The 27913-nt window shown below is 37.8% G+C and overlaps 1 protein-coding gene across 1 annotated transcript in view; it reads right to left on the bottom strand.

Annotated features, from left to right (window-relative positions):
• SLC9A2 (solute carrier family 9 member A2) overlaps window positions 1–27913 on the bottom strand; it is a 75694-nt gene that overhangs the window by 33469 nt on the left and 14312 nt on the right. The window contains exons 2-3 of the mRNA XM_016161850.2: window positions 12694–13157; window positions 6408–6658 (exon numbers count right to left, since the gene is read on the bottom strand). Of these exons, the coding sequence (XP_016017336.2) occupies window positions 6408–6658; window positions 12694–13157 (715 nt within the window). The remainder of the gene's footprint in view (window positions 1–6407; window positions 6659–12693; window positions 13158–27913) is intronic.

Below are 27913 nucleotides of genomic sequence, written 5' to 3'. Positions count from 1 at the left end.
GAATGAACAAGCAGAAAATTTTCAGGTTTCAGCGCGAGCTCTGGGAACGTCAGCAAGAGTCACTGCTCTCTGAATGAGTTAACGCTAACCACCCTTACTGCTCCCAACATGTATATCAGAGCAGGGTTTCTAAAATGATGGCTTGTGGAGGACATAATTACCAGAAATCCTTGGAAAAACCCAAATGCCTAGACCCCATCCAACACCTACAGAATCAGAATCTCTGGATGGAGTGTGCAATTCTGGATACGGAAGATTTCCAGATGACTCCTGAAAACAACGCAGGTTGAGGAAAGCAAGTGGGAAGATAGGCAGAAGGTTCTGGTGAAGAAGAATAAATGAGAAAAAGAGCTGAAACTTAAAATTATTTTATTTAAAATTTTATTAGAGAGTAAAAATAAGAAATCATAGGAGATTTGAGCACTACCGTAGATTTAACTGCACTTTGCCAATTATTTTCCCTTCCCTTCTCTTACTTTTCATTACCTAGTACTGTGTGGAGGTTCCCACCTTCCCTCGCCCAGACTGCTATGCAAGCATCTTCATATATTTCTTTCCTTCCTGAGTTTCTACCTAGGCAATTCCTCCCAAAGAGCGATTCCTCAGTCCTTGGGCATCCAGTGAGCCTGAGACTGTGACCCTCAATGTTTTCCCCAGAGTATTATGAAAACGTTGTCGGTTTTATGTGTGATGCTGTAAAAAAGTTTTGAAAGCTTTCCACTCATGGATCCGGTATAGAACGTATATACAATTTGGTTACCTCTCTGCTTAAAGCTTCGAAGGGCTCTCAGGTGCTTACAGAACAAAATAGGTCAAGGCTTGGCGTTCACCTTTCTCACCACCGTAGAGTTCTGGGCTGAGCAAAGCATTTCAGCTACATTTGGAGCCTTCAGTTACACTCCTTCCTCTACCCAGAATGCCCTTCTCCCTTGAATCACTGAGGTTTCAACTCTAGCATCACCAGTCCCACTCCCACTGTACTGTATTACGAAGGACTGAGTTTTCCTTAATAACTTATAGTTAACAAGGATTGAGAGGTGGTCTTGCGCCGAGTAAGTTTAAGTTCACTTGGTAATGGATACTACCTACTTCTCATACCTCCTAGCTGGTCACATGGCACAGTCAGATTCAATCCCACTTCTTCCTTTGAAGAAGACAAAGCTGAGGGGAAATGAGAGAGAGAGAGAGAGAGAGAGAGAAAGTGGCCCTGAAAACCTGGGTGTCCCTGGTCCCATCACCCCAAAGTCATCTACATCTGTCCTCATCAATAATTTATTGATATGAGCCAACAAATGTGATTTGATTTGCATTTCTTTTACTAACCAATAATCTGGTTTGATTTGGGTTTCCCTAACTGACACAGAACCTCCTTCTACTATTTGAGCTGAGAAATAATTACCTTTTCGGTTTTAATGAAAATCTTTTTAAGTGACTATCATCTCAAATAATTGGTGATTAACAGTAAGGACACACAGGGGAAGACAGAATCTCAGCCACTGAAAAAGTCAGACTTCATGTTTGACTGAGGTAAGGGAACAGTGACAAGAATGAGAAACTACAGAAAGAGAGACATTACAGCATCTAACTGTGCTATTCGAAGCCTCTCCTTGTCAAGGAGACCAGCACAGGAAGTCTCTGGGTTCACACTAGGCTGGCTTCCTCTCCAATGGCGAGAACTGCCTAGTACACTGAAGTTTGTTACAGCAAGGAGAAAGAGTAACAGGCTTTCCTTAGAGCACCTATCTCATTCTTGGGAGAACAAACCTTGACCCCTATAGCTGAACTTCCTGCTCCAAGACCCTCATAAGGAGAATGGAAAATTGATTTTAGCTGCATGTCCACAGGTGCCATGCTCAGACATTAGCTGGGTGATAACTGTCCCTTCGCTTCAGAATCAGTTTTCTGAAAAGATTATTATTAAAACAGAGAAGGTAATTATTTCTCAGAAATTGTCCAATATTTACATTTCTGATTTATAATCGTCTTTTACATTTTGGCCTACATATGACTAGAAAATAAGAGAGTCTGAAGAAAGAAAATGCCACTTGAAATGGTTAGCTCTGGACTAAGAGTAAGGTAGTGAAGATTTGATCATCAAATCAAGTTCTTTTCTACAATCTACGATTTGAAACATAGTCCAGCAATGATACCATCATTTTTTTAGTTAAACACAAAGAAAAGTCAAGAAACAGTCACAAGAGCAAAGGGATGGCAGAACCAGGACTATCCGGTTATGTGAAAAAATCTATTTTTCAAACATATTTTGGGAAATCAGTTCTTAGTTCAAGAGCAAGCTATTAACATTTCATGTAATTTAAATTTAACAGGCAAACACCAAATATTTCCCTGTCTAGGAATTCCCTGCCCACTTCTAAAATCTACTCTATTACCTGCACTAATGGGGAAGAGCAGAGTGTAGGTTAGTCCTAAGGGACAAGAAAAACATCAGTGTTCTGTCTTTTAGCTGAATGTCATTCTGAGAATTTAACAAATTGATTTTCATAAGTCAGCCAAATATAGCACTTATTGGATTTATTATGTACTGTGTCTCTTATTCCTAGAAAATTAACTTTTCTCTTTGTATTTCAAGTAAACGAAAATTATTATTCCTTTAGTTCCACCTGATAAACATGAGAAGAGACCCAGAAACACATGTGAGGTGATGAGAAAAGACTGAATAGCTTTAAAAATCTATCCCTAATCATCTTCAACAATGGAATATTTAATTTTACATAAGGTTTTGGTTTGGTTTTTGTCTCCATCAAGAATTAAGTATCTTTTGAAACTACCTAGAATAGAGCAGCTTGGGAATGAAACACCTAAGAAGCCACCACAAGCCTCTTGTGGGGAAGGCCTCAAATTACATCATTTTATTCATTTGCTCTTAAAAAGAAACCCATAAAATGTATTGCACAAAATAAAATAAGCTTCTGGTGGCATTTATTATGATAGTTATTTTTAATTTTCATTCTGCATTTTTAATAACTGCTATGAAATAGTCCACATGCTATTTCTTGCATTCTCATCATACCTGAAAACACCTAATTACAAACTGTGTAATTGAATTATATATGACTCGTGTAATTGAGAATTCATGGGCTATATAAATCATATTTCCCATACAGACTATGATATATAGGCTTTATTAATCTTCAGTCTGCAGAGCAAATACAGACAAAAACTGAGATAATAATGTTTTTAATATTGTTTTACCTCTATGAAGACAAGGCAAGAAAATATATTATTTTGAACATGAAATATTTTATAAGTGAGCAATTTCAGTTTATGAAAAATATAAAATACCAGACCCAGGGAATCCGTTTTAAAGGACTTTGCTCATTCCTACGGTAGGGACAACTTTTCCTCAGAGGGACTCCCACTCCTCAGCCAAGTTCTGAAGATGATTATACAAAACCCCTAAATGGGGATGTTGGTGTAATTTTTTCACAGTGGTTTTAATTTGGCTTCTTAATAACTTATTAGACAGAGAAGGAAAAGACAGTTATAACGCCACCTTGTTTGTATTATTTAAGTTACTTGCCACCGAAAATCATATCAAACCACAATTTTCATGACAAAAATAAATAAATAAACAAGCAGCCTCAATGGTAGGCTTTGTGAATGCTTGAGGTGCATTGCTTCTGATACCTTTCCAAAGAAAACAAGATGCTGAAATCTTGTCTGCTGCTTTCCTACCTAAAAAACTGATTTCAAATCCAGATCCAAGTCTTCCATGTATAGAAGGATGTTTCTTTTTTTTTTATCAGACTTTTGTATTGACTCTCTATATTCATTAAATGATCTCATGGGAGAACAAGCTGCCCAAGAGGCCACCAAGACAAAACTGAAGCAGAGGGGGTTCCAAGATCTGAAAGTCAATCAAAGGAGGAAGGGAGAAGGAGAGATGGATAGAAATATGTAGGGGAGGGAAAGAAGGAAGATAGCAGGCAAAACTCAGGAAGAACAAGTTTCACAACTCCACATTTTACAGATTCTGAGAGAGGCACGTTAACCTTTCTCTGAGCTCACCAACAGCCTGACTTCTCTGCCTATCTTCCTTTCTATGTGGCTGCCCATTTCTCTTAAGCAAACAAGGGAAATTACTGAGCATGCTCAGTACAATATGTCACATGCCTTCGCTCCCAGAAACCTTAAAATGTGTTTGTAAATTGCCAAAGAAAGCACAGCAGCCTGAAGTACGATAGGAATTTCTAAGCCCAGCACAATTTAAATGCAAAAAAAAAAAAAAAAAAAAAAATTACTAGTTCTATAAAAGAGGGGCACGTGGATGTGCAATTTTAATTGCATCATGAGACTGGATTCTCTGGACCAACATCCAAAGGTAAGTACAGTAATTACAACGGGAAAGTATACACAATGCACTTTTCAAGGGAGGGCGAAGCACATTTATGGTGTATGCCACACAGAAGCATCACACCTGGTCGAATTTTGAATGGCCCCACATTAAAAAGCAGCGTGTTACTTCTCAGATCAAACACACTCCACCATCAGTCTGCCCCTTTGTTTGCTATCACAGGAGAATGGAATTCTAGATCCAAAATGTTTAAATCTCCTTCAATGTCTTATTTACTGGTTAGTTTATTATTTCAATGCACTGTGTGTACTGTGTATGTAATGACAACGGTAGTTTAAATGTGATAAAGGACTTTTCTGCACACTAAACTGTAAAATAAATGTTCAATTTAAAGGTGGGAACAGAGGCGATGTTTTTCATCAACAAGCTGCAGTAGGGAATTACCTGTGCTATTTACCCTATTTGTCTCTGGTTTCCTAATTCCCAGAACAAGCAAATTTGAGAGCCAGTCTTGGCAGGGACCAGGACTTGGAGCACAAGCCTTTCAACACCTGTGGACTCTGAGCCCCGTGGACATCTCCCAGCAGAGATGCAGCAGCACTCCAAATGGCCCCTACACGTTGGGTCTTCCCACCCCGATTCCTGCCCCTGAACATTAGGCAGATAAACAAACATGTTAAAGGTAACTGTATGAGTATTCTAGAATGTTTCCATACACACGCAGTGAAAATATAGTCAAGGTTCTTACATCAAATCTTAGTAATTGCTGCTAGAATATTAGACACAAAGTCCTCCTCTGTAATCATTTTAGAGACCTTGTAATTCACTGGTCAGACACTTTCAATGACACTAGTCAACGAACAGTGAGGAAACTGGAAGTCATACAAATGATATGAATAGCAGCCCGGAAGATGCAGTACGTTTCATTACTGGGTCAAACTGGATTAATATGTTGCTTTATTTAGGTTCTCTGTGAAACAGAAAACCACCCACCCTTTTAACTCATGGCTTTCATTACAGTGGGTTCCACAATTCTCATGGAGAGGAACTCAACTTCCTCTACCACAAACCTCTGCTACAAAAGTGGCAATAGGAGGAAGAAAATAAAATAGTCCTAAATCAGAGCATCACCTAAAGCAGATGCAAGAGAAAACTTTAAGAACTACACCTATGTTTATAGCAGCAAAACCCTAAATAGGTAAAGCATAGAGACTAGCATATATTTAACTGTAAATAAATATTTGTCAAAATGAGAACTTTTAAAGGCATTCCATTCCTGAGTATTTCTCACTGACTCTATCCAGGGTGTGACAATACTATAATAGGCTTGCCTTTGTAAGCTACAAAAACATCCACACCCAATGAGTAGCCTCTTTCAAAGTGATCCTCCAAAGACTAAAGCTGGATCCAAACTCTACTATTCCTCAGCCAACTTGTGAAACTTTTTGAGACTGTCCTTCCAAATCAGTTGGTCAATGATCAGTTACCTTATCTTTAATAAATGATTTCTTGCTTTATACATATCCTGTTTTATAATCTCGTATCTTTATTTAAAAAGTTAAACTAAAATTACATGATTATGTACCTTATTTGTTAAATTTTTCTGTGAATATCATCAAGCTGTTATTTCAAATCCAATCTATCAGACAGAGTGAAAGTTCTACTATGAAGATTATTTAAAGGAACACACATAAGCAATTCCAGAACTCCAAATGCAGTTTGGGTGAAGCAACCTTGGTTTAAGTTTATAGCCCCTCTCACGGACAAAAATGAATGGGCACCAAGCTCAGAAAATCCCTGGTGCCCAGCAATCAACCCCAATAGTATGTTGTCATATTTCATGTGAGACCCATCAGAAAACTTTTAAGTATTTTCCCATTTTAGCACCAGATTACTTTAGTATAAATTTGGCCAATATATATTTTCATTTCCTTGAAACAAAGAGTAAGAAACATCAAATTTTAATTGTTCTCAAAAAAGAAATTTAAGAAAACCTACACTTTAATATAATTTATATAACATCTTAGCTTAGATACATGAATTCAATGAAATGTCATCATTAAGTGTTTTTAACAAGGAATTAAATACTTACGCCATGATACCTGAGAGGTGAAACATTTCAGCTGTGATATAGGACAAATAACTGTACAGGAAGACAAACAGGGGCTCAATCACTCGGATGTTATGCGTGAACCGAGTAGTAAAGGCCGCTATAAATCCTAGGAAGATGCCAATCAACACGCCGCCAATCCCCACAACAAAGAAGTTGGCAATCCCAGCAAACACATCAATGGTCTCAATGGTTTTCATCTGGCAGAAAGACTTGAACAAATTATACAGGACCTGGGGAGAAAGATGACGCATCATTAAGACCCCTTCCAATGCCCCCATCACCACGGTGGCCACAGAACAATCTACCTGGTCTTCTAAAAGGTCATTTCTTCTGGGCACCAGTGTGGATGATCAGTGGCGATAATTGTGTATCTGTGTATTTTAATATTATATTTCATAGCTTTAAACAAAAAAGCTTTGATAAAATTGTGTTGCCAGGAAAAACTATTCCTAAAAGTGAGGGAGAGGAGACTTCAAAATGATTACACAACTTACTCCTAAAACATCATTTTTGAGATACCATCTAAAAAATTATTTTAAAAGACTTGGTTGCCATCCAACACGCCCTGCTTGTATTACTGATGCTTGTCAGTGTTGCTGTGAATTTAGTTACCTTTCAAGGCCCTATTGCAGAGTCACACCATGGAAGGCCTAGCCCAGGCACCTTACCTGAACACGTCCTCCTCCCAGGTCACTGCGGTCTTCGCTCCAAACCCCTCCTCTTTGCCTCCCCACACATACATGTATGGTGTAACATGAGACCCGAAGGCATTTTCTTAAGCAAAGAGGCAGTTATCTGTGTTGCGCGCGCGCGTGCGCATGTGTGTGTGTGTGTGTGTGCGTGCTCTAACTTTCAGCCAACTGAAACAGAAAGTGACAGCTTATACTCTACCCCTTTTTCCCAAAACCAGCAAAAAAATACAAGTCAAACAGGTGCCCTGCTTCTTTTCATCGAGATATTTACAGCCTGAATCTCCAGGAAAACTCTTTGACAGGATATTGGAGACACAAGGCCTTTTAGAGTACAGGCAGTGCTACACCCTTATTTGTGTTGTGACAAAGTCAAAGTTGAAACCATTCGTCTATGGTTACACAAAATGTCAGAGGTGATACCAGAACCCAGGGCTCCCGACCTTCTGTGTAAGTCTTTCAAGGTTCAGCTGTGGGACGGTGAGTCAGAGTCTCCCTGCTAACCAGCAAGTATCCTGGCGAAAAGCCATTTCACTCTTTGCTACATCACCGATGGTTCTTTATAGCTACCATATTGCAGGTTTCATGTAATTTTTTCCTCATTTCTACTCAATCATAAACTCCTCTTGTTCAAAAATCATACCTTATTACGATTTTCTTCTTCCATGTTGCCTAGTAGATAACAATAAATGTCTGTTGGTTTTGAAAAAAAAAAAAAAACCAGTGAATTATTACTTAGCAGTGGGCTTTTTCTTTCTCCCAATTGTTGGCGTAACACACAAGAGCATTTGGTTTCATACCACCAAGAAATGACTTGAGGAAGAGAAGGTAAAAGCAACTCACTCGCTTGAGGACTTAAATATCTTGAAGGCATCATCATTTGCCAGAAAAGAAACTGGTTTCAAGTGGCAGTCACTCCTTACTTTCAGCCGGGGCCTCTATACACATCTGGTTTCATCAGCATCAACATGCCACAACTGCGTCCTGAGAGAGGATCAGAGATGGACTATCTATACCCCTTGTCTCAAAGCAGCCAGGGTCAAGAGGTGGGGGTGTCCTGCTTCCTGAGGAGAGAGACAGATTTTCTGGCCGGCGATCTCTGCACAGACGTCCTTCCACGGTCACTTGGGCACTGCAGTTCTGTCACCTCCCTGCCACCACATCTCTCCCTTGCTCTAATGTCCCTTTCAGCTACCGCAAGACTCGCTTCCTTTAAATACTGCCATTTCACTTCCCACTCTCAAGTTTAAAATCTTTGACAGCCGAACTTCGGGAGGGCTCACTGTACCTAGCACACTTTCCTTTTTTAAACTGCTTTCCAACACCCTTTAGTCTGGGAGAGGGTCCCATCACTCCTCCACAAAACATGCCATACTTATTCGTCTCTACCTCTGGTTTCCTTCCTGTGGTTTCTCTTGGTAGAAACCCAGCCTTTGAATCTAGAAAACTTTCTCTTCCATGGGCCACCTGAAGATACTATTCCTCTCAAGAGCTTTCCTGGACTCCTACAGGCCTTGCAAAGTGCCCTTTCCTCTGTTCCCCCCAAAGCAGATGACTTCTTAAACCATTTGGCATTTGGCCATCTTGTGTTGTTGGTGCTGCCTCTTGAGTGCCTACCTCACTTTCTAACGAAAGTAGAAATTCCTTGTACACAGAGCCCTCCTTCTTTTCTCTCATCTCTTCACTCCCACCCATGCGGCCCACTGATGAAGCCCCCACAGAAAGCTCAGGTACCCATTCCCAAGAAACAAGTGGTGTACAGCCATCATTTTTCCAGATCCATCATCCTGGCAACTCAATGCTTCAAGACTATGAAAGGTCCAGTCTGTTTCTCATATCCCTGCAGGTTTTGCAAAGAGCAGGACTGAGGTACAGGCACTTCGCTCTCAGCACACTGGCCAGAAGCTCCAGTTTGATCATCCTACTGCTTCAGCTGCCAGGACAGTGCTACCAAGAAATATCTTAGGTAGAGATGTTACCTTGACAACTAGAACGCTTTCCATAACCTCCCACCTGTTTTACACTGAACTTGATACCCAGTGAACAGCACAAGATAAAATTCTTTTAGTTACAACTGGCCATAACCCGGTTACTTTATTCCAGTTAAATCGTTTAATTTTTCCACAAGATCTATATAGAAAAGTGCCTTAAGAATTATAATTTATATCTGTATATGTATATGGATCATGTATGTGGGCTACATTTATGTCTCTAGTTGGCCTGTGCAAAGTCGACCTCAACTTGACAACTATATTTTTAGAAGGCTGAAATAACAGTGATGCCTGTTTACTAAATAATGTGATGGGCTAATTTGACAGCTGAGTACTTTCAAATCTTTCTACTCATTATTGTTATTTTTAAAACATTTATACATCTCAAAAATAGGAATTATCTATTTTAAATGTCAATTTAAAATGTTCAATAATTCCGTGAAATTGTATAATACAAGGAGGTAAATAATACAGAGGGGTTTTTTTTGTTTTTGTTTTTGTTTTTTGTTTGTTTTTAATCAGAATACTTCTGTTCCAGAAAAATAGTTTTCAGGTCACTTTTTTTCTGATGTGAAACATAAAGAATAATCATTTTTGGATACAGAATTTTAAATCTATTCTGCTATTTGCAAGAGCAAAGTTAAGTACCAAGCAGTCAGTTTACCCTCCAGCTTCCCGAAGTTAAATTCCACGGGACACTTTATAACGACCAGGCACTCAGGTACAACTCTTGCCTATTTTTCACAGAGCCAGCTCTCCTTAACCGAGTCTCGTTATGGCAGGTTGAGGGAACTTATTAAGTGTTCTTGAAAAATGTATTAGCATATTCAGTGGTTGCATTAACCTATTCTAGAAATGATGCTGAAAATTATCATGTGAGTATAAGCCATTGATTATGTACTATGGAAACAGCCAAACTTCTCAGTTTAGGTAACCAATAACCTAAATGATCTTGGCCTAATAAGGAAAATCTTCAAAGTTTTCCTAAAATATTCATATAAGGGAGAGCACAAAAATCCTACTTAAAAAACTTTCTCCACTTAATTTCAATCTACCATAGCCTTAGACAATAACACAAAGAGTTTGACTGCAATTTATATGCTATCAATTCCTCTGCACTTTGAGACAATTTATGATAGTTTTTCTATCCTTCAACTCTTCTAGCTCAATAGTGGATTTACCATGATCTGGGGAAGAAGTTAATTGCACTGATCTTTGATCTCATCACCCTCCAGAGTACATTTTCAACTTGAATTATCTCTGGTAATCCCTACCCTTCTATAAAACTCATAGTGACTCATCATTTTTACCGTGCACAGAATGATCCATATTTTTTATACCTTTCTCCATTCGACGAGTTCCTTAAACACTGCTAGAGATAGACTAGATGAATGAATCCAAGTATCTTCTGTAAAAATCTCCACCACTATTCTTTAAGGGTACCTGAGTAGGAGGCCAAATTATAATTTTTTATACCATTTTTCTGATTACTCTTTACACCTGATCGGTTCAGTCCATTATTCAACCAATTCAGTGAAAGAAATATCTGGTGCTTTATTCTTCAGCATTAGGTAGGCAAACCAATGGGCATGTCCCATTATCTTATGGGTTTGGCTTTAAGGGTCCTTGGCCTTTCAACCCAGCCCAGGGCATATAACCTACTCAGGAAGGCTCTTCCATGTGAAAACATGATAGTCGTTCTGACTTCCAGGCTCTCACCTTGTAACAGCAGCTTCTACACCTAAGATCAGCCATGCCCCGTTTCTGCCCTGGCCCCCGTCCTGTATTGAATGGCAGGCCCTCTATTTGGCCCATGGCCTCCTCTGGGTTAGCTTCTCTTTCTGTCCATTATAACACTTTAAATGGCTTTGTGCCTTTTGGAGAGGAAGCACAGGATGTGCCTCTGGAAAGCCTGGGGCCTTTGCATACTGGAAACAGGAGTTTGGCCAGGTGATTTCCTGAGACCTGATCCTTGACAACTCTAAGAATGGACCACTGAGGTATGTCAATGAGAAATCCTACAAGAAAAGAGCAAGCAATGCAAAGGTGGGGAATATCTTTCAGCAACTGACCTGAGTGCTACACTAAAAGGAAAGCAACAGGTTGTTACAATCCCTTTGTAAAGTTTCCTAAGTAGATACTTAGTGTAAAGTTTACACTAAGTAGATCCAAGAATCCCTCATTGAAGTCTCCACAGTCTCCCTCAACAGGGGTGAAATGTATACACCAAACATAAGTCACAGGTAAAACTCGATGCCTTCAGATATTAGAATCCATTATAAAATGTCTTCATTGTTATACCGCTTTCTCAGTTAAAATTTAAGATTGGTGAATTAATGAGTAATCGTGGTTAATTAATAATGGAATAAATGAGGTGGATTTTATTAGTTGAGTTAGCTGTCTGAAAAGAGCTTTCTTAGTAACTATTCTAAAAAATGAAATTTCCTTATCAATAAATTACTTTCTACATTATAATATCCACACGGAGTTAGTGGACATTCTTTAAAATGATACTTTGTTCAGTTTGGGGATCTGAATACAGGTTAAAAGAGAATAATGTTGTTTTCTATGTTAACTTTTAAATAAATCAGGGATAGCATTTTAATGATAGGAATTAATAGAAAGGGTAATAAAAATTACTCAAGTTATTTAAGTTCACTTTACTTAATCCTTCTCTCAATTTTCTTATTTGCAAAATGTGAAGAGTATCTATTTTGTAGGTTGTCAGAAACACCCAAGCACAAGACAGGCATTCCACAAGGTTAATTGCTATCATTCTTTCACTATGACTGCTATAAGACCATAGCCACTATGAAACAGCATCGGCGGTGCGTCCTACCTGCTTAACCAATGCACAGTCACCCAAGTGAGTTTAACTGGTTGGGTAGACTTTTGCAGGCCTGTGGGTGAGGGGAGAGGCATCTCTGCCACTTCTCTCCACCCCTGGCCTGAGCTCAGGAGGCAAGATGGAGGTCAATTCTGCCAACACGAAGATCGTAACAGCCTCTGAATCTAATTATGTGCCAACTGGTGATAATTCAAAATAAATTGCATTTTCTGAATGTATATCCACTGATGGGAAAATGGTGAGGAACAGAAAAATGCTGGCTGAGCAGTAACAAGGGAGTCAGTTGTGTGATGTGAAATTTACCTAAAATTGTGAAACAATGAGGTGTTTAGCCGGGATTATCTTTTTACTTGTATTATACACATTGCATACTGACAGCATTACTTCTCACAAAGAAGTCAGAGACCTGAAGTCCTTTACATTCTGATCAGGGACCATCACTTTTGAAAATGCTAAAATGGGAAATCTCAGAGACACGCAAGTCACAATCACTGTTACGCACATCTGGCAAAAGCAGAGCCTTGCAAGCAGGGACCACAGTCTGCATGACCCAGTGCAAAATGCAAATAAAGATTAAACAACAAATAAAAAAATGTACTAAGAATTTTAAGACAGCGACAAAACAGCATTAAATCCAGTGAGAGGCTCTTTTAGGGTTGTCACTATCAGAAAAGCAGACGCAGATTGGTGGGTGGCCCACGCTTGCGGGAGCGAGGCACCATCAATGTGCTACTTACCACTGTCACGGCATCGTTCAGCAGGGACTCTCCAAAGACCAGGATGTAGAGTTGCTCATTGACGTGAATGTTCTCAAAGACGGCGAGCACAGCCACGGGGTCCACGGCTGAGATTAAGCTGCCAAAGAGTAGGTTCTGGAGCAGAGTGATGTCACTCAGGCCAAAAGCTTCAATCTGGCAGATACCAAACAAGGACACCCCAATGCCAATGGAATTCCAAAGTGTCCCGACCACAGCATACCAAAATATGGTGCCAAAGTTCTCAAAAAATGGGCGAGTGGGCATGAAATAGCCAGCATCAAGCACAATGGGTGGGAGGAGATACAAAAAAAACACATCTGTCTTCATCGCAGGGGGTGACTTCTCATCGACTCCAAAGATAATCCCCCCTAGCAGCAGTCCGACCATTATGAGAAGGCAGCTCTCAGGCACTATTGTGGGCAACTTGTGATAGAGATGGAAGCCTGTTCAGGAAATAATAAAAACACTAAATTTGTGTTTCAGGAATTATGGAGAAGACAAATTGTTCTCTTTGACAGGACCACTAAATCCTATTTCAAAACCTCCCCTGTCAGCATAATTGGCTACAGACTAGCTTTACAGATTATGATGTAAAAGTCCGATGATCCACTTGAAACTATTCACAAAGTACATTCAATTACAAACTTAAATTTGAATCAGAAGCAGATTGGCATAGGCACGCAAGATCTATACAGTACAGATTTTTGTCTAAATTCTAATTAAGTTTTTCTTAATAAGACAATGCAGTTGTATATTTGAAGCAATATTGTGATTCCCATTTTTAGATGTAGCATCTCATATCATCTTCCTAAAAACCCTGAAAAGTAGGAAAGGCAGATATTTTCACCCTTTTTTTAATTGAAGTGGAAATGGAGGCTAGAAGAGATATAGAGTCTTGCCAAGGTGCCCAGATCTCAGGCCAGTTTCTGGATTACCTCTGTCATTTCTAGTATTGAGAAGAGTTTGACTTATTTAATATGTTGGATTTCAGATTCGTTCATTTGGAATGTTGAATATGTTTAATTTTCCAGATGGCTGCTTATTCAGAGGCAACTAAATCAATTTATCAAAGGTACTTCAATAACCACTGAATGAAAGATGTAAACTCGCTAATGATCTCCAATCTCAAAGAGTTTCCAATCAAGGCAAAGGGTGAGATGTATTTAGGATTTACTCCAACGCAAGGCACCAGGTGACAAAGCCCCAGTCAAGTGCTTTGGGAACAGAACAGGAGGATACTTGCTGCAGACACTGGGAGAAGGCAATGCCTGGCAGGGTATCATTGGAAAACAGATAGCCATGGAATTCATGAGAGTATCTCAGGAAGTGAAGAAATGGAAGAAGATACCTATCTTCTAATTGATGGTGGCGCCCAGGGTGGCTTTCATGAAGAGACCATGCGAGAGGGAGGCCTGTTACAGGAAAAGGGGAGGGAGATACGGTCACACCAACACATGGAGCCATGAGGAACATGAAGGTACCTCACACGTGGCAATAACTTGACAGGGCTTAAGTAAGGACAGCTTTTACTTGCAAGGTGATGACAGCATGTCATCCTGAAGGCACATTGTAACATTTTAGAATTAAAGCAACATATGAAAATTATCTGAATCATAAGAAGATAACATTAAAAGAACAGCATAAGTCCTTAAGAACTTACTATTACAGAGTTTGAATAAGCAAATCCTTAGAAGCCTACAAACCATACTCTAAGTCATTGCATGAAATAGCTTATGAACCAAAAATAAAAAAAAGTCATCATTATAATTTGGAGTGATTCAAAGAATTAATTTCTAAATAATTAAATGAACATATTTACATTGGGTATTCAAATCATCTCTCCAGCTTTGACTATTTTATTATTAATATTATAGCGGACCCTAATAATTGTTGGGGAATATGCATATTCAACTGGTTCAGCAGGTTGAACGACCTCCTACCTATTGACCTCTCTGTTAAACAGAGAAGTTAAAAGAAGTCCACTGAAAACCACACTTTTGTAACCTCTCCTCACCTGAATTTTGTTTCTGCAAGCAACTTTCCATGTATGATAAGGACGTGCCAAAACAGCCACCCCGGCTCCCTAGGGCCTATGAGCAATCAGTTGCTTTCTGGAATGCATGACTCCAAGGCCCAACCTGTGTGCTAGAGGCCCTATCAGCTGCCATCTGACAACTGCCTCTGGCTTTGGGGCCAGCCCCCTCCACTCTCTGCTTGTGGCTGTGGATAAATTACTAAAAAGCTGAGGCCCGATTTGCTTACCTGTAAAATAGGGACCAGATGCACCTACCACATAAAGAGCTGTGACAATAACTGAGCTGTGGGCTGCACGGCACAGACCACAGTGCTTGCAAAGTTACATATGCCCCCAAATTTTAATTTTCTCCCCCTCTTCCACATGAAAAAGCAAGAGAAAACAAGTCTAGAGAAATGCACAGAAGCCAGGCACAGGATCCTCTGAAGGCAAACTGAAAAGTAGAGGAGGCCTGTTTTTAGTAATTCTTACTTTCTCTTCTTGCCTTTTTCCTCTCTTTTGCTGCCACCCAGACTCAGGTAGCCCACGCTCCCATGTGTGGGTGCCATCTCTGTGTCGAAAGGAGTTCCTTATTCTTAAGAACGGACCATAGGAAACTAGAATGCTGGGATAAAGGAGGAAACAGAGACCCCTGCAATGTCTTGTGTAGACGAACGCAGGCCATGCTCAGGAGACATGAGCGATCGTGACCGGAAGCCTGGGTGAGCAGGACACCACCAAGGAGAAGCAAGTAAAATGCAGCAACATAAATGCAGGACGCAGTTAGACAGAAGGGCCACTAGGACACGAGGATGAAGGAGATGTAGGGGGAGCAAGAAAGGGAAAATCAGGTAACAGCAAATAGCAGAAAGCAACAGCATCAAACCAAGGACATTTATTTAAGAAGTCATGTTTTGAAGTTTATATTTTGAAAAGGCTGTTTCTTTTAGAAATGCTTAAACCTTTCACAATTGGTCTGAGTTACCCTACCCTGAAACTGGAGGGTATTTTGAATCTGCCCAATTGCTCCAGGGATAAGAAGAGGTTAAATGAAGGGCAGGCACAGGAGATCCAAGTAGTGTTTTTCTGATGACTGGTGTAGAGACACTGAATTTCATGGCACTTTCTGATGGCATAAAAGGTGTTGGGTATGAACATCTATGCTTTTCTGAATGACAAGCATCACGCTTATCAGCAAAATAATGAGTCAAAACAAAACAAAACAAAAGCTTCTTAAATTTCAGTGTTCATAGAATGAAACAAACAAATAAATGAATATTTATAAATGCATATGCCTATATAGCTCTCCTCTACCCCAAATATTTCTTGGAAAGGAAATGAACTTGAATAAACAGAATTTGCTTTCCCAGGGTCATTATCCTGCCTAATATTGAGAAATATATTAGTTATTAGGACAAAAATAAAATGAAGTTTTTGATTAATTTTACAAGGCTGAACATGAGATACTTCAAGTACCATCTATGGTTTAGTCTGGGGATCAGCTAATGCTTTTTCTGTAAAGGATCAGATGGAAGATATTTTCAGCTTGCAGATCACACCTCGCTCTGCCCTTATACAGAAGGAGCCGGAGGTAACACCTCAATGAATGAGCGTGGCCATGTTCTAATGAAACTTCCTTTATGGGCATGGAAACTAGAATATGATTTTATATATCATGGAATATCATTCTTCTTTAGATTTAGTTTAACCATTTAAAATGTCTTAAAAGCTATTCTCAACCCACCAGCCAGGCAGAATCAGGCTGGGGCCATATTTGGCTGTGGTTCACCTACCCTTGTTTTAATTTGTTCTTTGTACATCCTGCTAACTTCTATTTATAGTGTTTGACATTGTACTTGTGTCATTTACTTTTGACTACTAGTCCATAAAGATCTGTGGAAATGGACACTTTATGATTTGTTTTTTTTTGTTTTGTTTTTTTTTAATTGCAATAGAAATTCACTTTGCAGGAAGGGAAACAGTCTTAGAGGTTTCTTGTACATAATACATAGTTAAGACCTTTCTCTCTAGGACTGAACCTATTCAATTTCTTTCTGCACTTAATTTTGAAATTAACTGAGCTGAAAATCTGAAGATAAATGCATAATTAAGAGCAATGTAATTAATTCACTAAATTTTCTCATTATGCTTAAAATAATCTTTGTCAAATCTGGGAAGAAAGCAAAGTGAGAAAGGACACAGGAAGCTTCCAGATACCAGGATCCACGGAAGAGCAACAATGTAAAAATCTGAATCAGAGAAAACCACCACCATCACCAAAAAAAAAAAAAAAAAAAAAAAATCCTTAAAAAATAAGTCTCAAAAAAAAAAAAAAAACAGATCTAATTAACAAGCAGTGAAAGAAAGGGGGCACTAGCAGAAGTAAATAGTGACAAAGTCCTCTAGGAGAGAGAGCACTAACCCTAGGTGAGGACAAACACAAATTTTCCAATAGATGCTCCATATTCTAAGAGACATTAAAGGAAAAAAAATGATATTTATTAGGCCCATAAATATTTTCCAAGCCTGTGTTAAATTAAGTAGGGAACTAAGTTAGTGCTGGCAGCCACTGAAGATGACCGACCCAGCACTAGCTTCTCAGACTGGTCATTCTTGAAGCAACTCTGGAAACACTGGACTTACAGTAAAGAGTGGTCTAAAATGAGTCAAACCTGTTTGACTGGGGCGGAGGGAAGGTAAATATTTATGGAATACATTAAACTTGCTTTTAAGTATTTACTTAAAAAAATTAAAACGTTAATTCTGCCTAAAGTGACAATTTTATGTATATCAATTCACATAGCTACAAAATATACTTTTTTAAAAATATAAATACAATAATCCATAGACAGAAACAGAGAAAATAGGAAGAAACGCCATTTTGATCAGATATATCGACAAGCTGCTATCAACTGCGTGATAACTTTAGTGGACAAAGACCGCATAATAGAATTTAATTAAAAAAATAAATGGAATCTAAACTGAGTAAATAAATTTAAAAAGCAAACAAATAAACAAATAATACATAAAATGAATAGAATAGAATTTAATAAATAAAATGAAATTAACTGATATATGTTAATAATTTATTAACTTATGAATGTGGATTTGTCATAACATTTAGTTCTATGCTGGGACTGAAAAATACATTTAACATTTACCCCACCCAAAATACTGAGACTATGAATATAGAGGTTTTACAAATGTTCTCCTTATGAGGTTTGCAAAGGACTAGCGATAATAAAATAATTGGAAAAAAAATGAAAAAATAAATGAAACAGTAAAAATTGGTTGGCACTATTCCAAAGCAGAACTTAGGTTGTATTTAATTTTTAAAAATAACAACCCCTTGCAAAGAAAAAGAAAAACATAATGAGTTTAGTTTGTCCATGAAGAACTTTGAAAAGAAATAAAGAGACTAAAACCCTTAATCAGATACCTATTGAGTATGCTCCTTGTACACGGCTCTGTGGGACCCAGAATCAGATCATAAATGGACCATGTCTTCACTGAGCTTATATTTGACTTGGAAAACTAGACTGTAAGAATTTATAACACAATATAGAGAGTGATATAGCTGTTCTAGCAAATTATCCAACCCAAGGAAGGCATTGTGGGAACCCTAATTTATGGCTGGTCAGTAAGAAGCACAGGTGGCAATGCAGGACTCATAATTTGCCCCATTGGCAGTCCTGTGAGCCTCAGGCCTTAGCTAGTGAGGTAGGACACCAGCTCCAAGTAGATAATGTCAGAACAGAATTGCTTAGACAGCCAGAAGTATTCTATGGGTATAGACAGAAAAACTGGTTTTGTTTTTGTTTTTGTTTTCTATCAGTGAAATAGATGAGTCAAAGATGAATCCAAGATTTTTGGCTCAAACAACTGGGTATAGAGTAGGATGATTTACTGAGATGGAGAACAAGAGGGAGGAAGATTTCAGGAAAGAAGATCAAGATTATAAATGCCAATCAGAATCTCATTGAGCTTAACAAATTAGAATACTAACATCTAGTTAGAAGAAATGGTAGATAATGTCTATAAAACATTACAGGAGAGCTATCACTTCTTAAACAGTATAATGTCAGACTCTATCATTCCCAAAAATATTGCCATATGTTTTTATGAAGCCCATAATGGATCACACTGATGAATTAGCAACACTAGGTAATGACATATACTGGTACAACAATGTCATATAAAGAAGCCGTACAATGATAGGAAATGACCATAATTTAATCAGTGGTATTGACTGAGATAGATTTAAAACACACACACACACACACACACACACACACACACGCACACACGCACACACACACACATATACATTTATTTTTTTCATTCTACAGCTGTGGGAAATTTAATATAGGTCAAAGAGTTTATTATTTTTTAAAAAAGAAAAAAATTGATAAAAACAGAAGGAAATCTAATGCTGTAATCATCTCAGTTACAAAGAAGTGATAATAACCAATAACCAAAAAGTAAAGGGTATTAAAAGATAGGTATACCTGAATTCACCTTTATAAAGTTTGTGCAAAAAAAAAAAAAAAAAAGTTATCTTTTGAAACTTCTTATGAAAATGAAAATTAAAAAAAAGAACAAACTTTTGCTTCTGGGATGATGGATGTATATTTTTCTCTATTTCTTCACAAAGTAAAAAAGCCTTAAAAGTCTAGAAATTATGTATAAAACAAACATAAGGAGACTGAAAAGTAAAGAAAAGTGGCAGACAAACCAGGAACATTGAAATCTGAAGAACAAGGTAGTGAGTTTTCTGGGTTTTCTTTTTTGTGTCTACTATCCCAGACTTGGAGCTAAAGGAGTCAGCAACATGGAAATGACATTGCGTGCACAAAACAAAAACCTGCTCTATTTACTCAAAGGACCAGGAAAGAGATAGCCTAGAGGGATAGAAAACGTTTAAATAATGACTGCTCTATTTCAACCAAACACCGCAGAAGAAACTATGGCCCCAGCCTCAGCAAACTTGAGTGGGGAGTCTAGGTTCCGCCTTCACCAGACTGTAAGGAAAACCCTAGTCTCCTTTTGGTGTGTTGTCAGAAAAGACAAAGGAGGGGGGTGGGACTTTTTTCGTTGCTCGGTGGTAATGACACCTCCTCCCCTGTGGTGCTGTGGAACGTTGACATTTGCCACCGTGCAATGGCGGGGCACCCACGCCCTCCACGCTATCGTGGGTCGGGTCGGTGGGGAGCCTAGTGAAGAGTCAGGGTTTTCATTTGCATCCCCCGGTAATGAAGCCACCATTCCCCTGTGGAGTCACTATAGGCCACCAGGGGAGGTGCAAGGAAGCACTCCTATCCCCTCTAAGCCAAGGAATGTCAGTGGAGACCTAGGAGAGATCCAGAGCTCCCACCATCCCTAAAGTAATAATGAAGAACAGCCCCCTCAGGTGGTCAGTGGAAGCAAAGTAGGGAACCTAAAAATCTACCCCCAACTGGCAGTAATGACAGGGCACCTCTCTCCTCCCTACTACCAGAGTGGTGTCACAAGAAGTCATATAAAATAGAAGGCATAAAAAAGATCCAGAGTCTATAACATAATACCCCAAATGTCTGTGTCCCAATACAAATTCATTCATCATGCCAGGAATTAAGAAGATATCAAATTGAATGGGGTGGGGGGGGGGGGAGATAATTAATAGATACCTCTATCACAATGATGGAAATGTTAGATTTAGTTAACAAAAAAAAATTTTAATACAGCCATGATCAAAATGTTTCATAAGCAATCACTAACACACCTGAAACAAACTTAAAAAATAGAAAATCTGAGCAAAGAAATAAAAAATCTCAGCCAAAAAGAAGGAGGAGGAGGAGGAGGAGGAGGAGGAGGAGGAGGAGGAGGAGGAGGAGGAGGAGGAGGAGAAAAAGAAGAAGAAGAAGAAGAAGAAGAAGAAGAAGAAGAAGAAGAAGAAGAAGAAGAAGAAGAAGCAGCAGCAGCAGCAGCAGCAGCAGCAGCAGCAGCAGCAGCAGCAGCAGCAGCAGCTATAAAGAACTCTATGGAAATTTTAGAACTGAACAATACAACAATTTAAATAAAAATTATATTGTGTTGGCTGCACGCCAAAATGGAGCAGACAGGAAAAAAATTAGTAAACCAAAAGAGAGAATGACAGAAATTACCTAATCTGAACAGAGAGAAAATAAACTGATAACACAGCCTGACAGAACTGTGGAACTACAGCAAAAGGTCTAACATTCATGTCTTTAAAAAGAAGGTGGGGCTGGAAAAGTACTCAAAGAAAAAATTGCTAAAAACTTCCCAAATCTGGCAAAACCTGTAGAATCAAGAAAATGAGTGAACCAATGAAATACGCATCAACACATACCATAGTCAGACTTCTTAATATATATATGTGTGTGTGTGTGTATACACACACACACACACACGCACACACACACATATACATATATACACACATCTTGATAGCAGAGAAAGAGAAAGGACACTTTTTCTATAGGGAAGTAGAATGACAACAGATTTCTCATCAGAAACATGGTATCTATAAGGAAGTAACACAACATTGTTCATGCGCAAAACAAAACACAACAAAACAAAATAAGACTGCCAATCCAGAATTCTATATCCAGTGAAAATAACCTTCTGGAGAAAGGGAAAATCAAGGCATTCTCAGTTGAAGGGAAACAAGATTTTTTTTTTTTTTTTTTTTTGCCAGCAGACCTGTTCCAAAAAAATGGTTAAAGGAAATTCTCAAAACTTTCTACAACAAAATCTTAGAACATCAGAAAGTAAGAAAGAAAAACAGAGTTAAAAAAAGGGTAAATTCTATACATTTCCTTCTTTCTTCTTGAGTTTTCTAAATTGAGTTTGACCACCGAAGCCAAAATTATAATGTTTGATGTGGTTCTCAACCTATATAGAGAAAATGTTTAAGACAACGCTATTATAAGTGGAGGAGAAAAAAAGACATAAGAGGAAGTAAAATTTCTACACTTCACTCAAACTGGTAAATGACTACATCATTAACTGCTACCGGTTATGTATCTATAATATATAATACCTAGAGGGATGACTAAAGGATACATACAAAGAGACACCCTCAAAAGCACTATAAATAAATAAAAATAGAGTTCTAAAAATGTTCAAAAAACCCACAGGAAGGCAGGAAAAGAAAATAGAGAAAGGAAACAGAGGATAAAAAATAAAGTGACAGACTTAAACACATCAATAGCTAATAACATAAATGCTCTAAGTGCATCAATTAAAAGACTGCTGTTAGCAGGACTGATTAAAAGTGTGACCCAACTATATGCTGTCAACAAAACTCTCACTTCAAATACAATGATACAAGCAGGTTGTAAAAAGAATGGGAAAAGTTACATCATTAAAACAATAATTAAAAGAAAGCATAAGTAGCTATATTATATCTAATAAAGTAAGCTTCAGAGGAAAAAAAATTAACGGGGAGAGATATTACATAATGATAAAAGGGTCAATTTACCAAGACATAGCAACCTTAAATGTTTATGCATTGAACAACAGAACAATAAAATATGTGAAATGAAAACTGACAGAAATAAAAAGAGAAATATACAAGTACACAATTACAGGTAAAGACTTCAATACACCTATCTTAATAATTGATAGAGTAACTAGACCATCGGTCAACAGGATTTATTTCTATAGAAAACTCCAAACAACAGTTGACTACACATACTTTTCAAGAATCCATAGAATATATACAAAGATAGAACATATCCTGAGCCATGAAAGGAACCTCAATGAACTTAAAAGAACTGAAATCATAGAGTATATTCTCTGATCATAATGGAGTCAAATCAGAAATCAGTAACACAGAAAATAGGAAAATCTGGAGACTCAGTAACACACTTCTAAATAATCTATGGGTCTTCACATGTACTAGGATGTTTCTAATCCAAAAGACAGATCATAGCATATGTTCATTCACAAAGATGTGGAGAAATAGGAACCCTTACACACTGCTGGTGGGAACATAAATTGTATAGCTACACTGGAAAACAGACTGGCAGTTCCTCAAAACGTTAAACACAGACTTTTCATTTAGCCTAGAAATTTCATTCCTAGGTACATACCCCAAAGAAATGAAAACCCATCCATACAAAACCCTGTACAAGGATGTTCATAGTAGCATTATTCACAGTGGTCAAAAGATAAAAACCACCAAAATGCCCATTAACTGATGAATGGATAAACAAAATGTACCAAAACTGAAAAATAGAATATTTTATGGGCATAAGAAGAAATGACATGCTGACAGGCTATAACATGGATGAACCTTGAGAACATTGTGCTAAGTGAAAGAAGCCAGCCACAAAATCACATATTATATGATTCCGTTTATATGAAATGACCAGGATAGGCAAACCTACAAAGACAGAAAGTAGATTAGCGATTTCCTAGGGTTAGGGCAACATGGGGAAATCACATAGTCATAGCTAAACTAAATGGGATTTCTTCTGAGGGATGATAAAAATATTCTAAATTTGAGTGTAGAAATGGCTGTACAACTGTAAATATACTAAAGACCCCCAAATCGTACACTTTGAATAAATGAAAAATATACAGTCGGAACTTGAACAACCTGGGTTTGAATTGCGCAGGGCCACTTACATGCAGTGTTTTTCAATAAGTACTATAAATGTATTTTCTCTTCCTTATAACTTTCTTAATAACATTTTTCTTCTATAGCTTACTTTATTCTAAGAATACAGTCTATAGTACATGTAACATACTAAATATGTGTTAACTGACCATTTATGTTATCAGTAAGGCTTCTGGTAAAGGATAGGCTATTAGTAGTTAATTTTGGGTGGGGGAGTCAAAAATTAAATGCAGATTTTTGACTGTGTGGGGTTTGGCATCCTGAACCCCCACAGCATTCAAGGGTCAACTGTACTATGTAAATTGTTTCTCAATAATGATATCACAAAAATAATTTATGTGTCAAAGAGAAAGTCTCAAGGAAAATCTAAAAATACATTGAACTGAATGAAAATGAAAATACACTATATTAAAATGTGGATTCAGTTAAAGTAGTACTATGAGAGAAATTATAACATTAAATGCATTCATTAGAAAAGAGAAAAAAACCTCAAATCAGGTATGTAGTCATTCACTTCAAGAACCTAAATAAAGAAAAGCAAAATAAATCCAAAGGAAACAGAAGAAAAGAAATTATAAAGAACAGAAATCAGTGAAATTGAGAACAGAAAATAGAAAAAAAATCAATGAAATTAAAAGCTGGATTTTTGAAAAGATTGATAAAATTGACAAACCTCTAGCATGACTGCCAAAAACAGAGAAGACACAAATTAACAATAATCTGGTTCTTAACCAGGAGCATCACTACAGACCTCACCAATATCAAAAGACTAAGGGAATATTATAAACAATTCCACACACATACTTGACATCTTAGATGAAATGGACCAATTCCTCAAAAAACTCAAAAGGCCACAACTCACCCAATGTAGAGAGATAATTTGAATATCCTTGCAACTAACAGAATAAAATTGAATGTGCAATTTTGAACTCCCCCAAAAAAGAAATCTCTAGGTCCAGATGATATTGCTAGTGAAGTCTACGAATCAGTACCAATTCTACACAACCTCTTACAAAAAACAGAAGAGACTGGAATATTTTCAAATCGATTTTATGAAACTGGTATTATTCTGATACTAAAGTCAAAGACTGTACAAATAAAGAGAGCAATAGACCAATATCCTATATTATGAGTGTTGTGATGTACAATAAAAAAATATACCTTCGATCTGTTGAAGCCCAGGGCATCTGCCCCAAGATATCCCACAATGGCATGTGGATTATTTTGACTTAAAGTTACTTAGGAAACTGCCCATGCAAGAAGAAAACCCTGACCTCTCTGTCCACCTAAAAGGAGATAAACCTCCCATGTGATAGCTGTTCTGCCTACTCCTGAGGGCTCAGAGACAACCTTATCACAAGTTACAAGAATCCTGAGTCCAAAAGTCAGTATAAACAAATCTTGTAAGGCCTCTACTGAATTTTACTTACATTCCTCTTAAATAAGCACTAACTTTCTTCGTCTTGTCAATTTCTCATAAATTTATTGTTTCTTTGTCTAAAAAGTTTAAAAAGGTGTCTGGTTAGATTATTCCTTTGAGCCTTATTTTATGATCCAAGCATCATGTTGTGATTCTACCATGCACAGGTATTAAATTGTTTTTTTCTTCTATTAATCTAATCTAGTTTAATAATAAAACAACTTTATTATTTTGTTACTAGTTCATCTGTAAGAATGAAAGAAAGGTAGAAATGGGAAGTTCTCTCACCCTCTACAGATCTTTGACTACTTTCCTGAAATGGAACCATGAAAATCCTTGTCCTTTCCTAAGTGAAGAGAGTAGTAAAGGTGTCTTTTGATATGTTAAAGAGGTAACTTTTGGAATGCCCCCATGTCACCCAAGGTTGTTGGACTCAAGAGAACCAATCATGTGATTAGAAGGTTGAGACTTTCAGTCCCAAGCCTCTGACCTCTAGGCTAAGGGTTGAAATGATTACCAATGGCTAATCATTTAATCAATCGTGTCTACATAATAAAGCAGCCATAAAAACCCAAAGGTCTGGTTTGAAGGGCTTCTGGGTTGATGGTTTGGGAAGGATGTTGTCTTGTAGAGAGTATGGAAGCTCTACGCCCTTTCCCCATACTTTGCCCTATGCACCTCTTACATCTACTTGTCCCTGAGTTATAATCTTTTATAATAAACTGATAATGCAGTAAGTAAGAGTTTCTGTGATTCACTCTGGCAAATTAGTCAAATCCAACCAAGGACAGGGTCATTGTAACCTGTAATCTATAGCTGGTCAATCAGAAGCACAGGTGACAACTTGGGCTTATAATTGAAATCTAAAAGAGGTCAGGGAGAAATCTTGTGGGACTGAAGCCCTTAACCTGTAGGCTCTGATGCTATCTCTGGGTAGATAATATCAGAATTGAGTAGAATTATAGGACATCCAGCTTGTGTTCAAATATTTTTTAATGATGTGAGGAAGTAAAAAAAAAAAAAAAAAAAAACCCTCCACACACTAGAATTGGGTGAGGATTTTGGTACAGATGCAAAAATCCTTATCAAAATATTTTCAAAGAATTCAACAATATATACAAAAGAATTATATACCATGACCAAGTGAGGTTTATTCCAGGGATGTAAGGCTGTTTTAATATTCAAAAACTAATCAGTATAATCCATCATATCAACAGACTAAGGAAGAAAAATTACAGAATTATACCAACTGATGCAGAAAAAGCGTTTGGTAAAAATTCAACCTCTATCCACGATAAAAACAAACAAACAAACAAACAAAAAAACCACTGCAAACTAGTAGTAGAAGGGAACTTTCTGAACTTAACATCATCTAGGAAAACCTGACTGATTCCAAATGCCAAGTTTTAATTATCATGCAAAAAATGTGCCTATGTGGTAGATAGGTAGCCTGCTCACTTTTAAAGTCCCAAGTTGGTGCTCAAGACATATATATTGGAGATATGATTGAGCAGCTTATAAATCATTAAGCGGAAATGTAAGTATACTACAGGAAAATCGTAGCCAAGACAATATTCATTCTTTCTAGAAACTGATAACTTGTGTGATTACTTCTTTAATTTGGTGACCCACAAACAATTCCAGGCACCCACACCATGAAGTGTACAAGGGACCAGAGATGCAGCAATAACCAAGATGGCATGGCTGTCTCATGGAGTTTACTGTCTATGGGGACAAAGATTGTCAAAGAAGCTATTGCAATGCCATACTTGGTCTGGAGAGGAAAATGTAGGTCCCAATGGACAACAGTGCAGGGTCCCTAATCCTGTCTGCCCCATCAGGGAGGGGCTCCTTAAGTAAATGATGTTTTACATGAGAACAAAGAGGAAGCAGAATCTTCAAAGCCAAAGAGTGTGGGACAGTATTCCAAGCGGAGGGACCAGCACATGCAGAACTCACTAGAGTGGGCATAAAGTGTGGACCAGAGGAGGTGTCGCAAGAAATCCAAGAGAAAGGGTAACAGTGATGTGTCCTGGGCTTTGTTATCCACAGTTTGGATTTATCCCAAGGTGGTAGGAAGTAATAACACCCAATATGGGCAAGGATATGAAGAAACGGCATACTTTTCACTTAAGACATTTGCTAAGGATTTTGAGAGGACAGCGAGTGATACATGTGGCTCTCTGCCCTCAGCAACACGGTGTCAATATCTTTAACAGAGTGCTTATTGCCCTGGAGTTCACAGATCTATTCGAAGGTCTGTCTCTCCCACTAGAACCTGTTCACAGGGTTGTCACAGGTTTTACTCACTTTTTTACTCCCTCTCATTTCCTCATTTAGAGCATAGCAGGTGGGCAAAAATGGCAATAAATAAAAAGCTCTTAATCTTTCCTTTTATCTGGCTGTTCTCCACACCTTCACTCCCCACCTATGGAGAGCACACAGTGAATGTGCATCGGAGGAGCTTATTATCACTGGGGCTCTAGAACTTGAAAGCTAATAATCTTGTGTCTCACCTCAGAGTTCACACCTTCCTACTTCTGACTTTCCTGTTGCTTTAATCTTTAATTTATTCTTTTATTTCCCAATGGAGGTCACAGCCAACTAGCTTATAAATGGTTACACTAAGGATTATACTTTTATTACTACTGGTGATATCCACCTCCTTTTGATTTCATTAAGGTTGTAAGAGCTATATTGTTCCTCCTCAGAATATTTTCACCGAACACAAAGAAACAAAAATTGTGTGATTGTTTTACATAAAGTACTTTATATAAGTCAAATGCATAGAGATGAAAAGTAGAATAAAGATTACCAGGGACTGGGTGGGAGGAGAAGAGAGAGGAGGAGTTAGTGTTTAATGGGCAGAGTTTCTGTTTGGGAAGATGAAAAATTTCTGGATATGGATAGTGGTGATGGTAAGTATATTAAAAATATACTTAATATCACTGAATCATACACTTAAAATGGTTAAAATGATAAATTTTATGTTATGTATATTCTTCACTTTCATTTTTCACTTTCCTACTATTCTTACAAAATATTATGGCAAAGCAAAATGAAATATTGATATAACTGCATAAATACTGTTAAACGAACAGACATGAAAAGATGTTGCTAAAACTGATCTCTGTTAATA

This window comes from Rousettus aegyptiacus, unplaced genomic scaffold, assembly GCF_014176215.1.
Source record: "Rousettus aegyptiacus isolate mRouAeg1 unplaced genomic scaffold, mRouAeg1.p scaffold_m13_p_7, whole genome shotgun sequence".
Classification (NCBI taxonomy): domain Eukaryota; kingdom Metazoa; phylum Chordata; class Mammalia; order Chiroptera; family Pteropodidae; genus Rousettus; species Rousettus aegyptiacus.
This window is presented reverse-complemented; position numbering and strand designations above follow the sequence as displayed.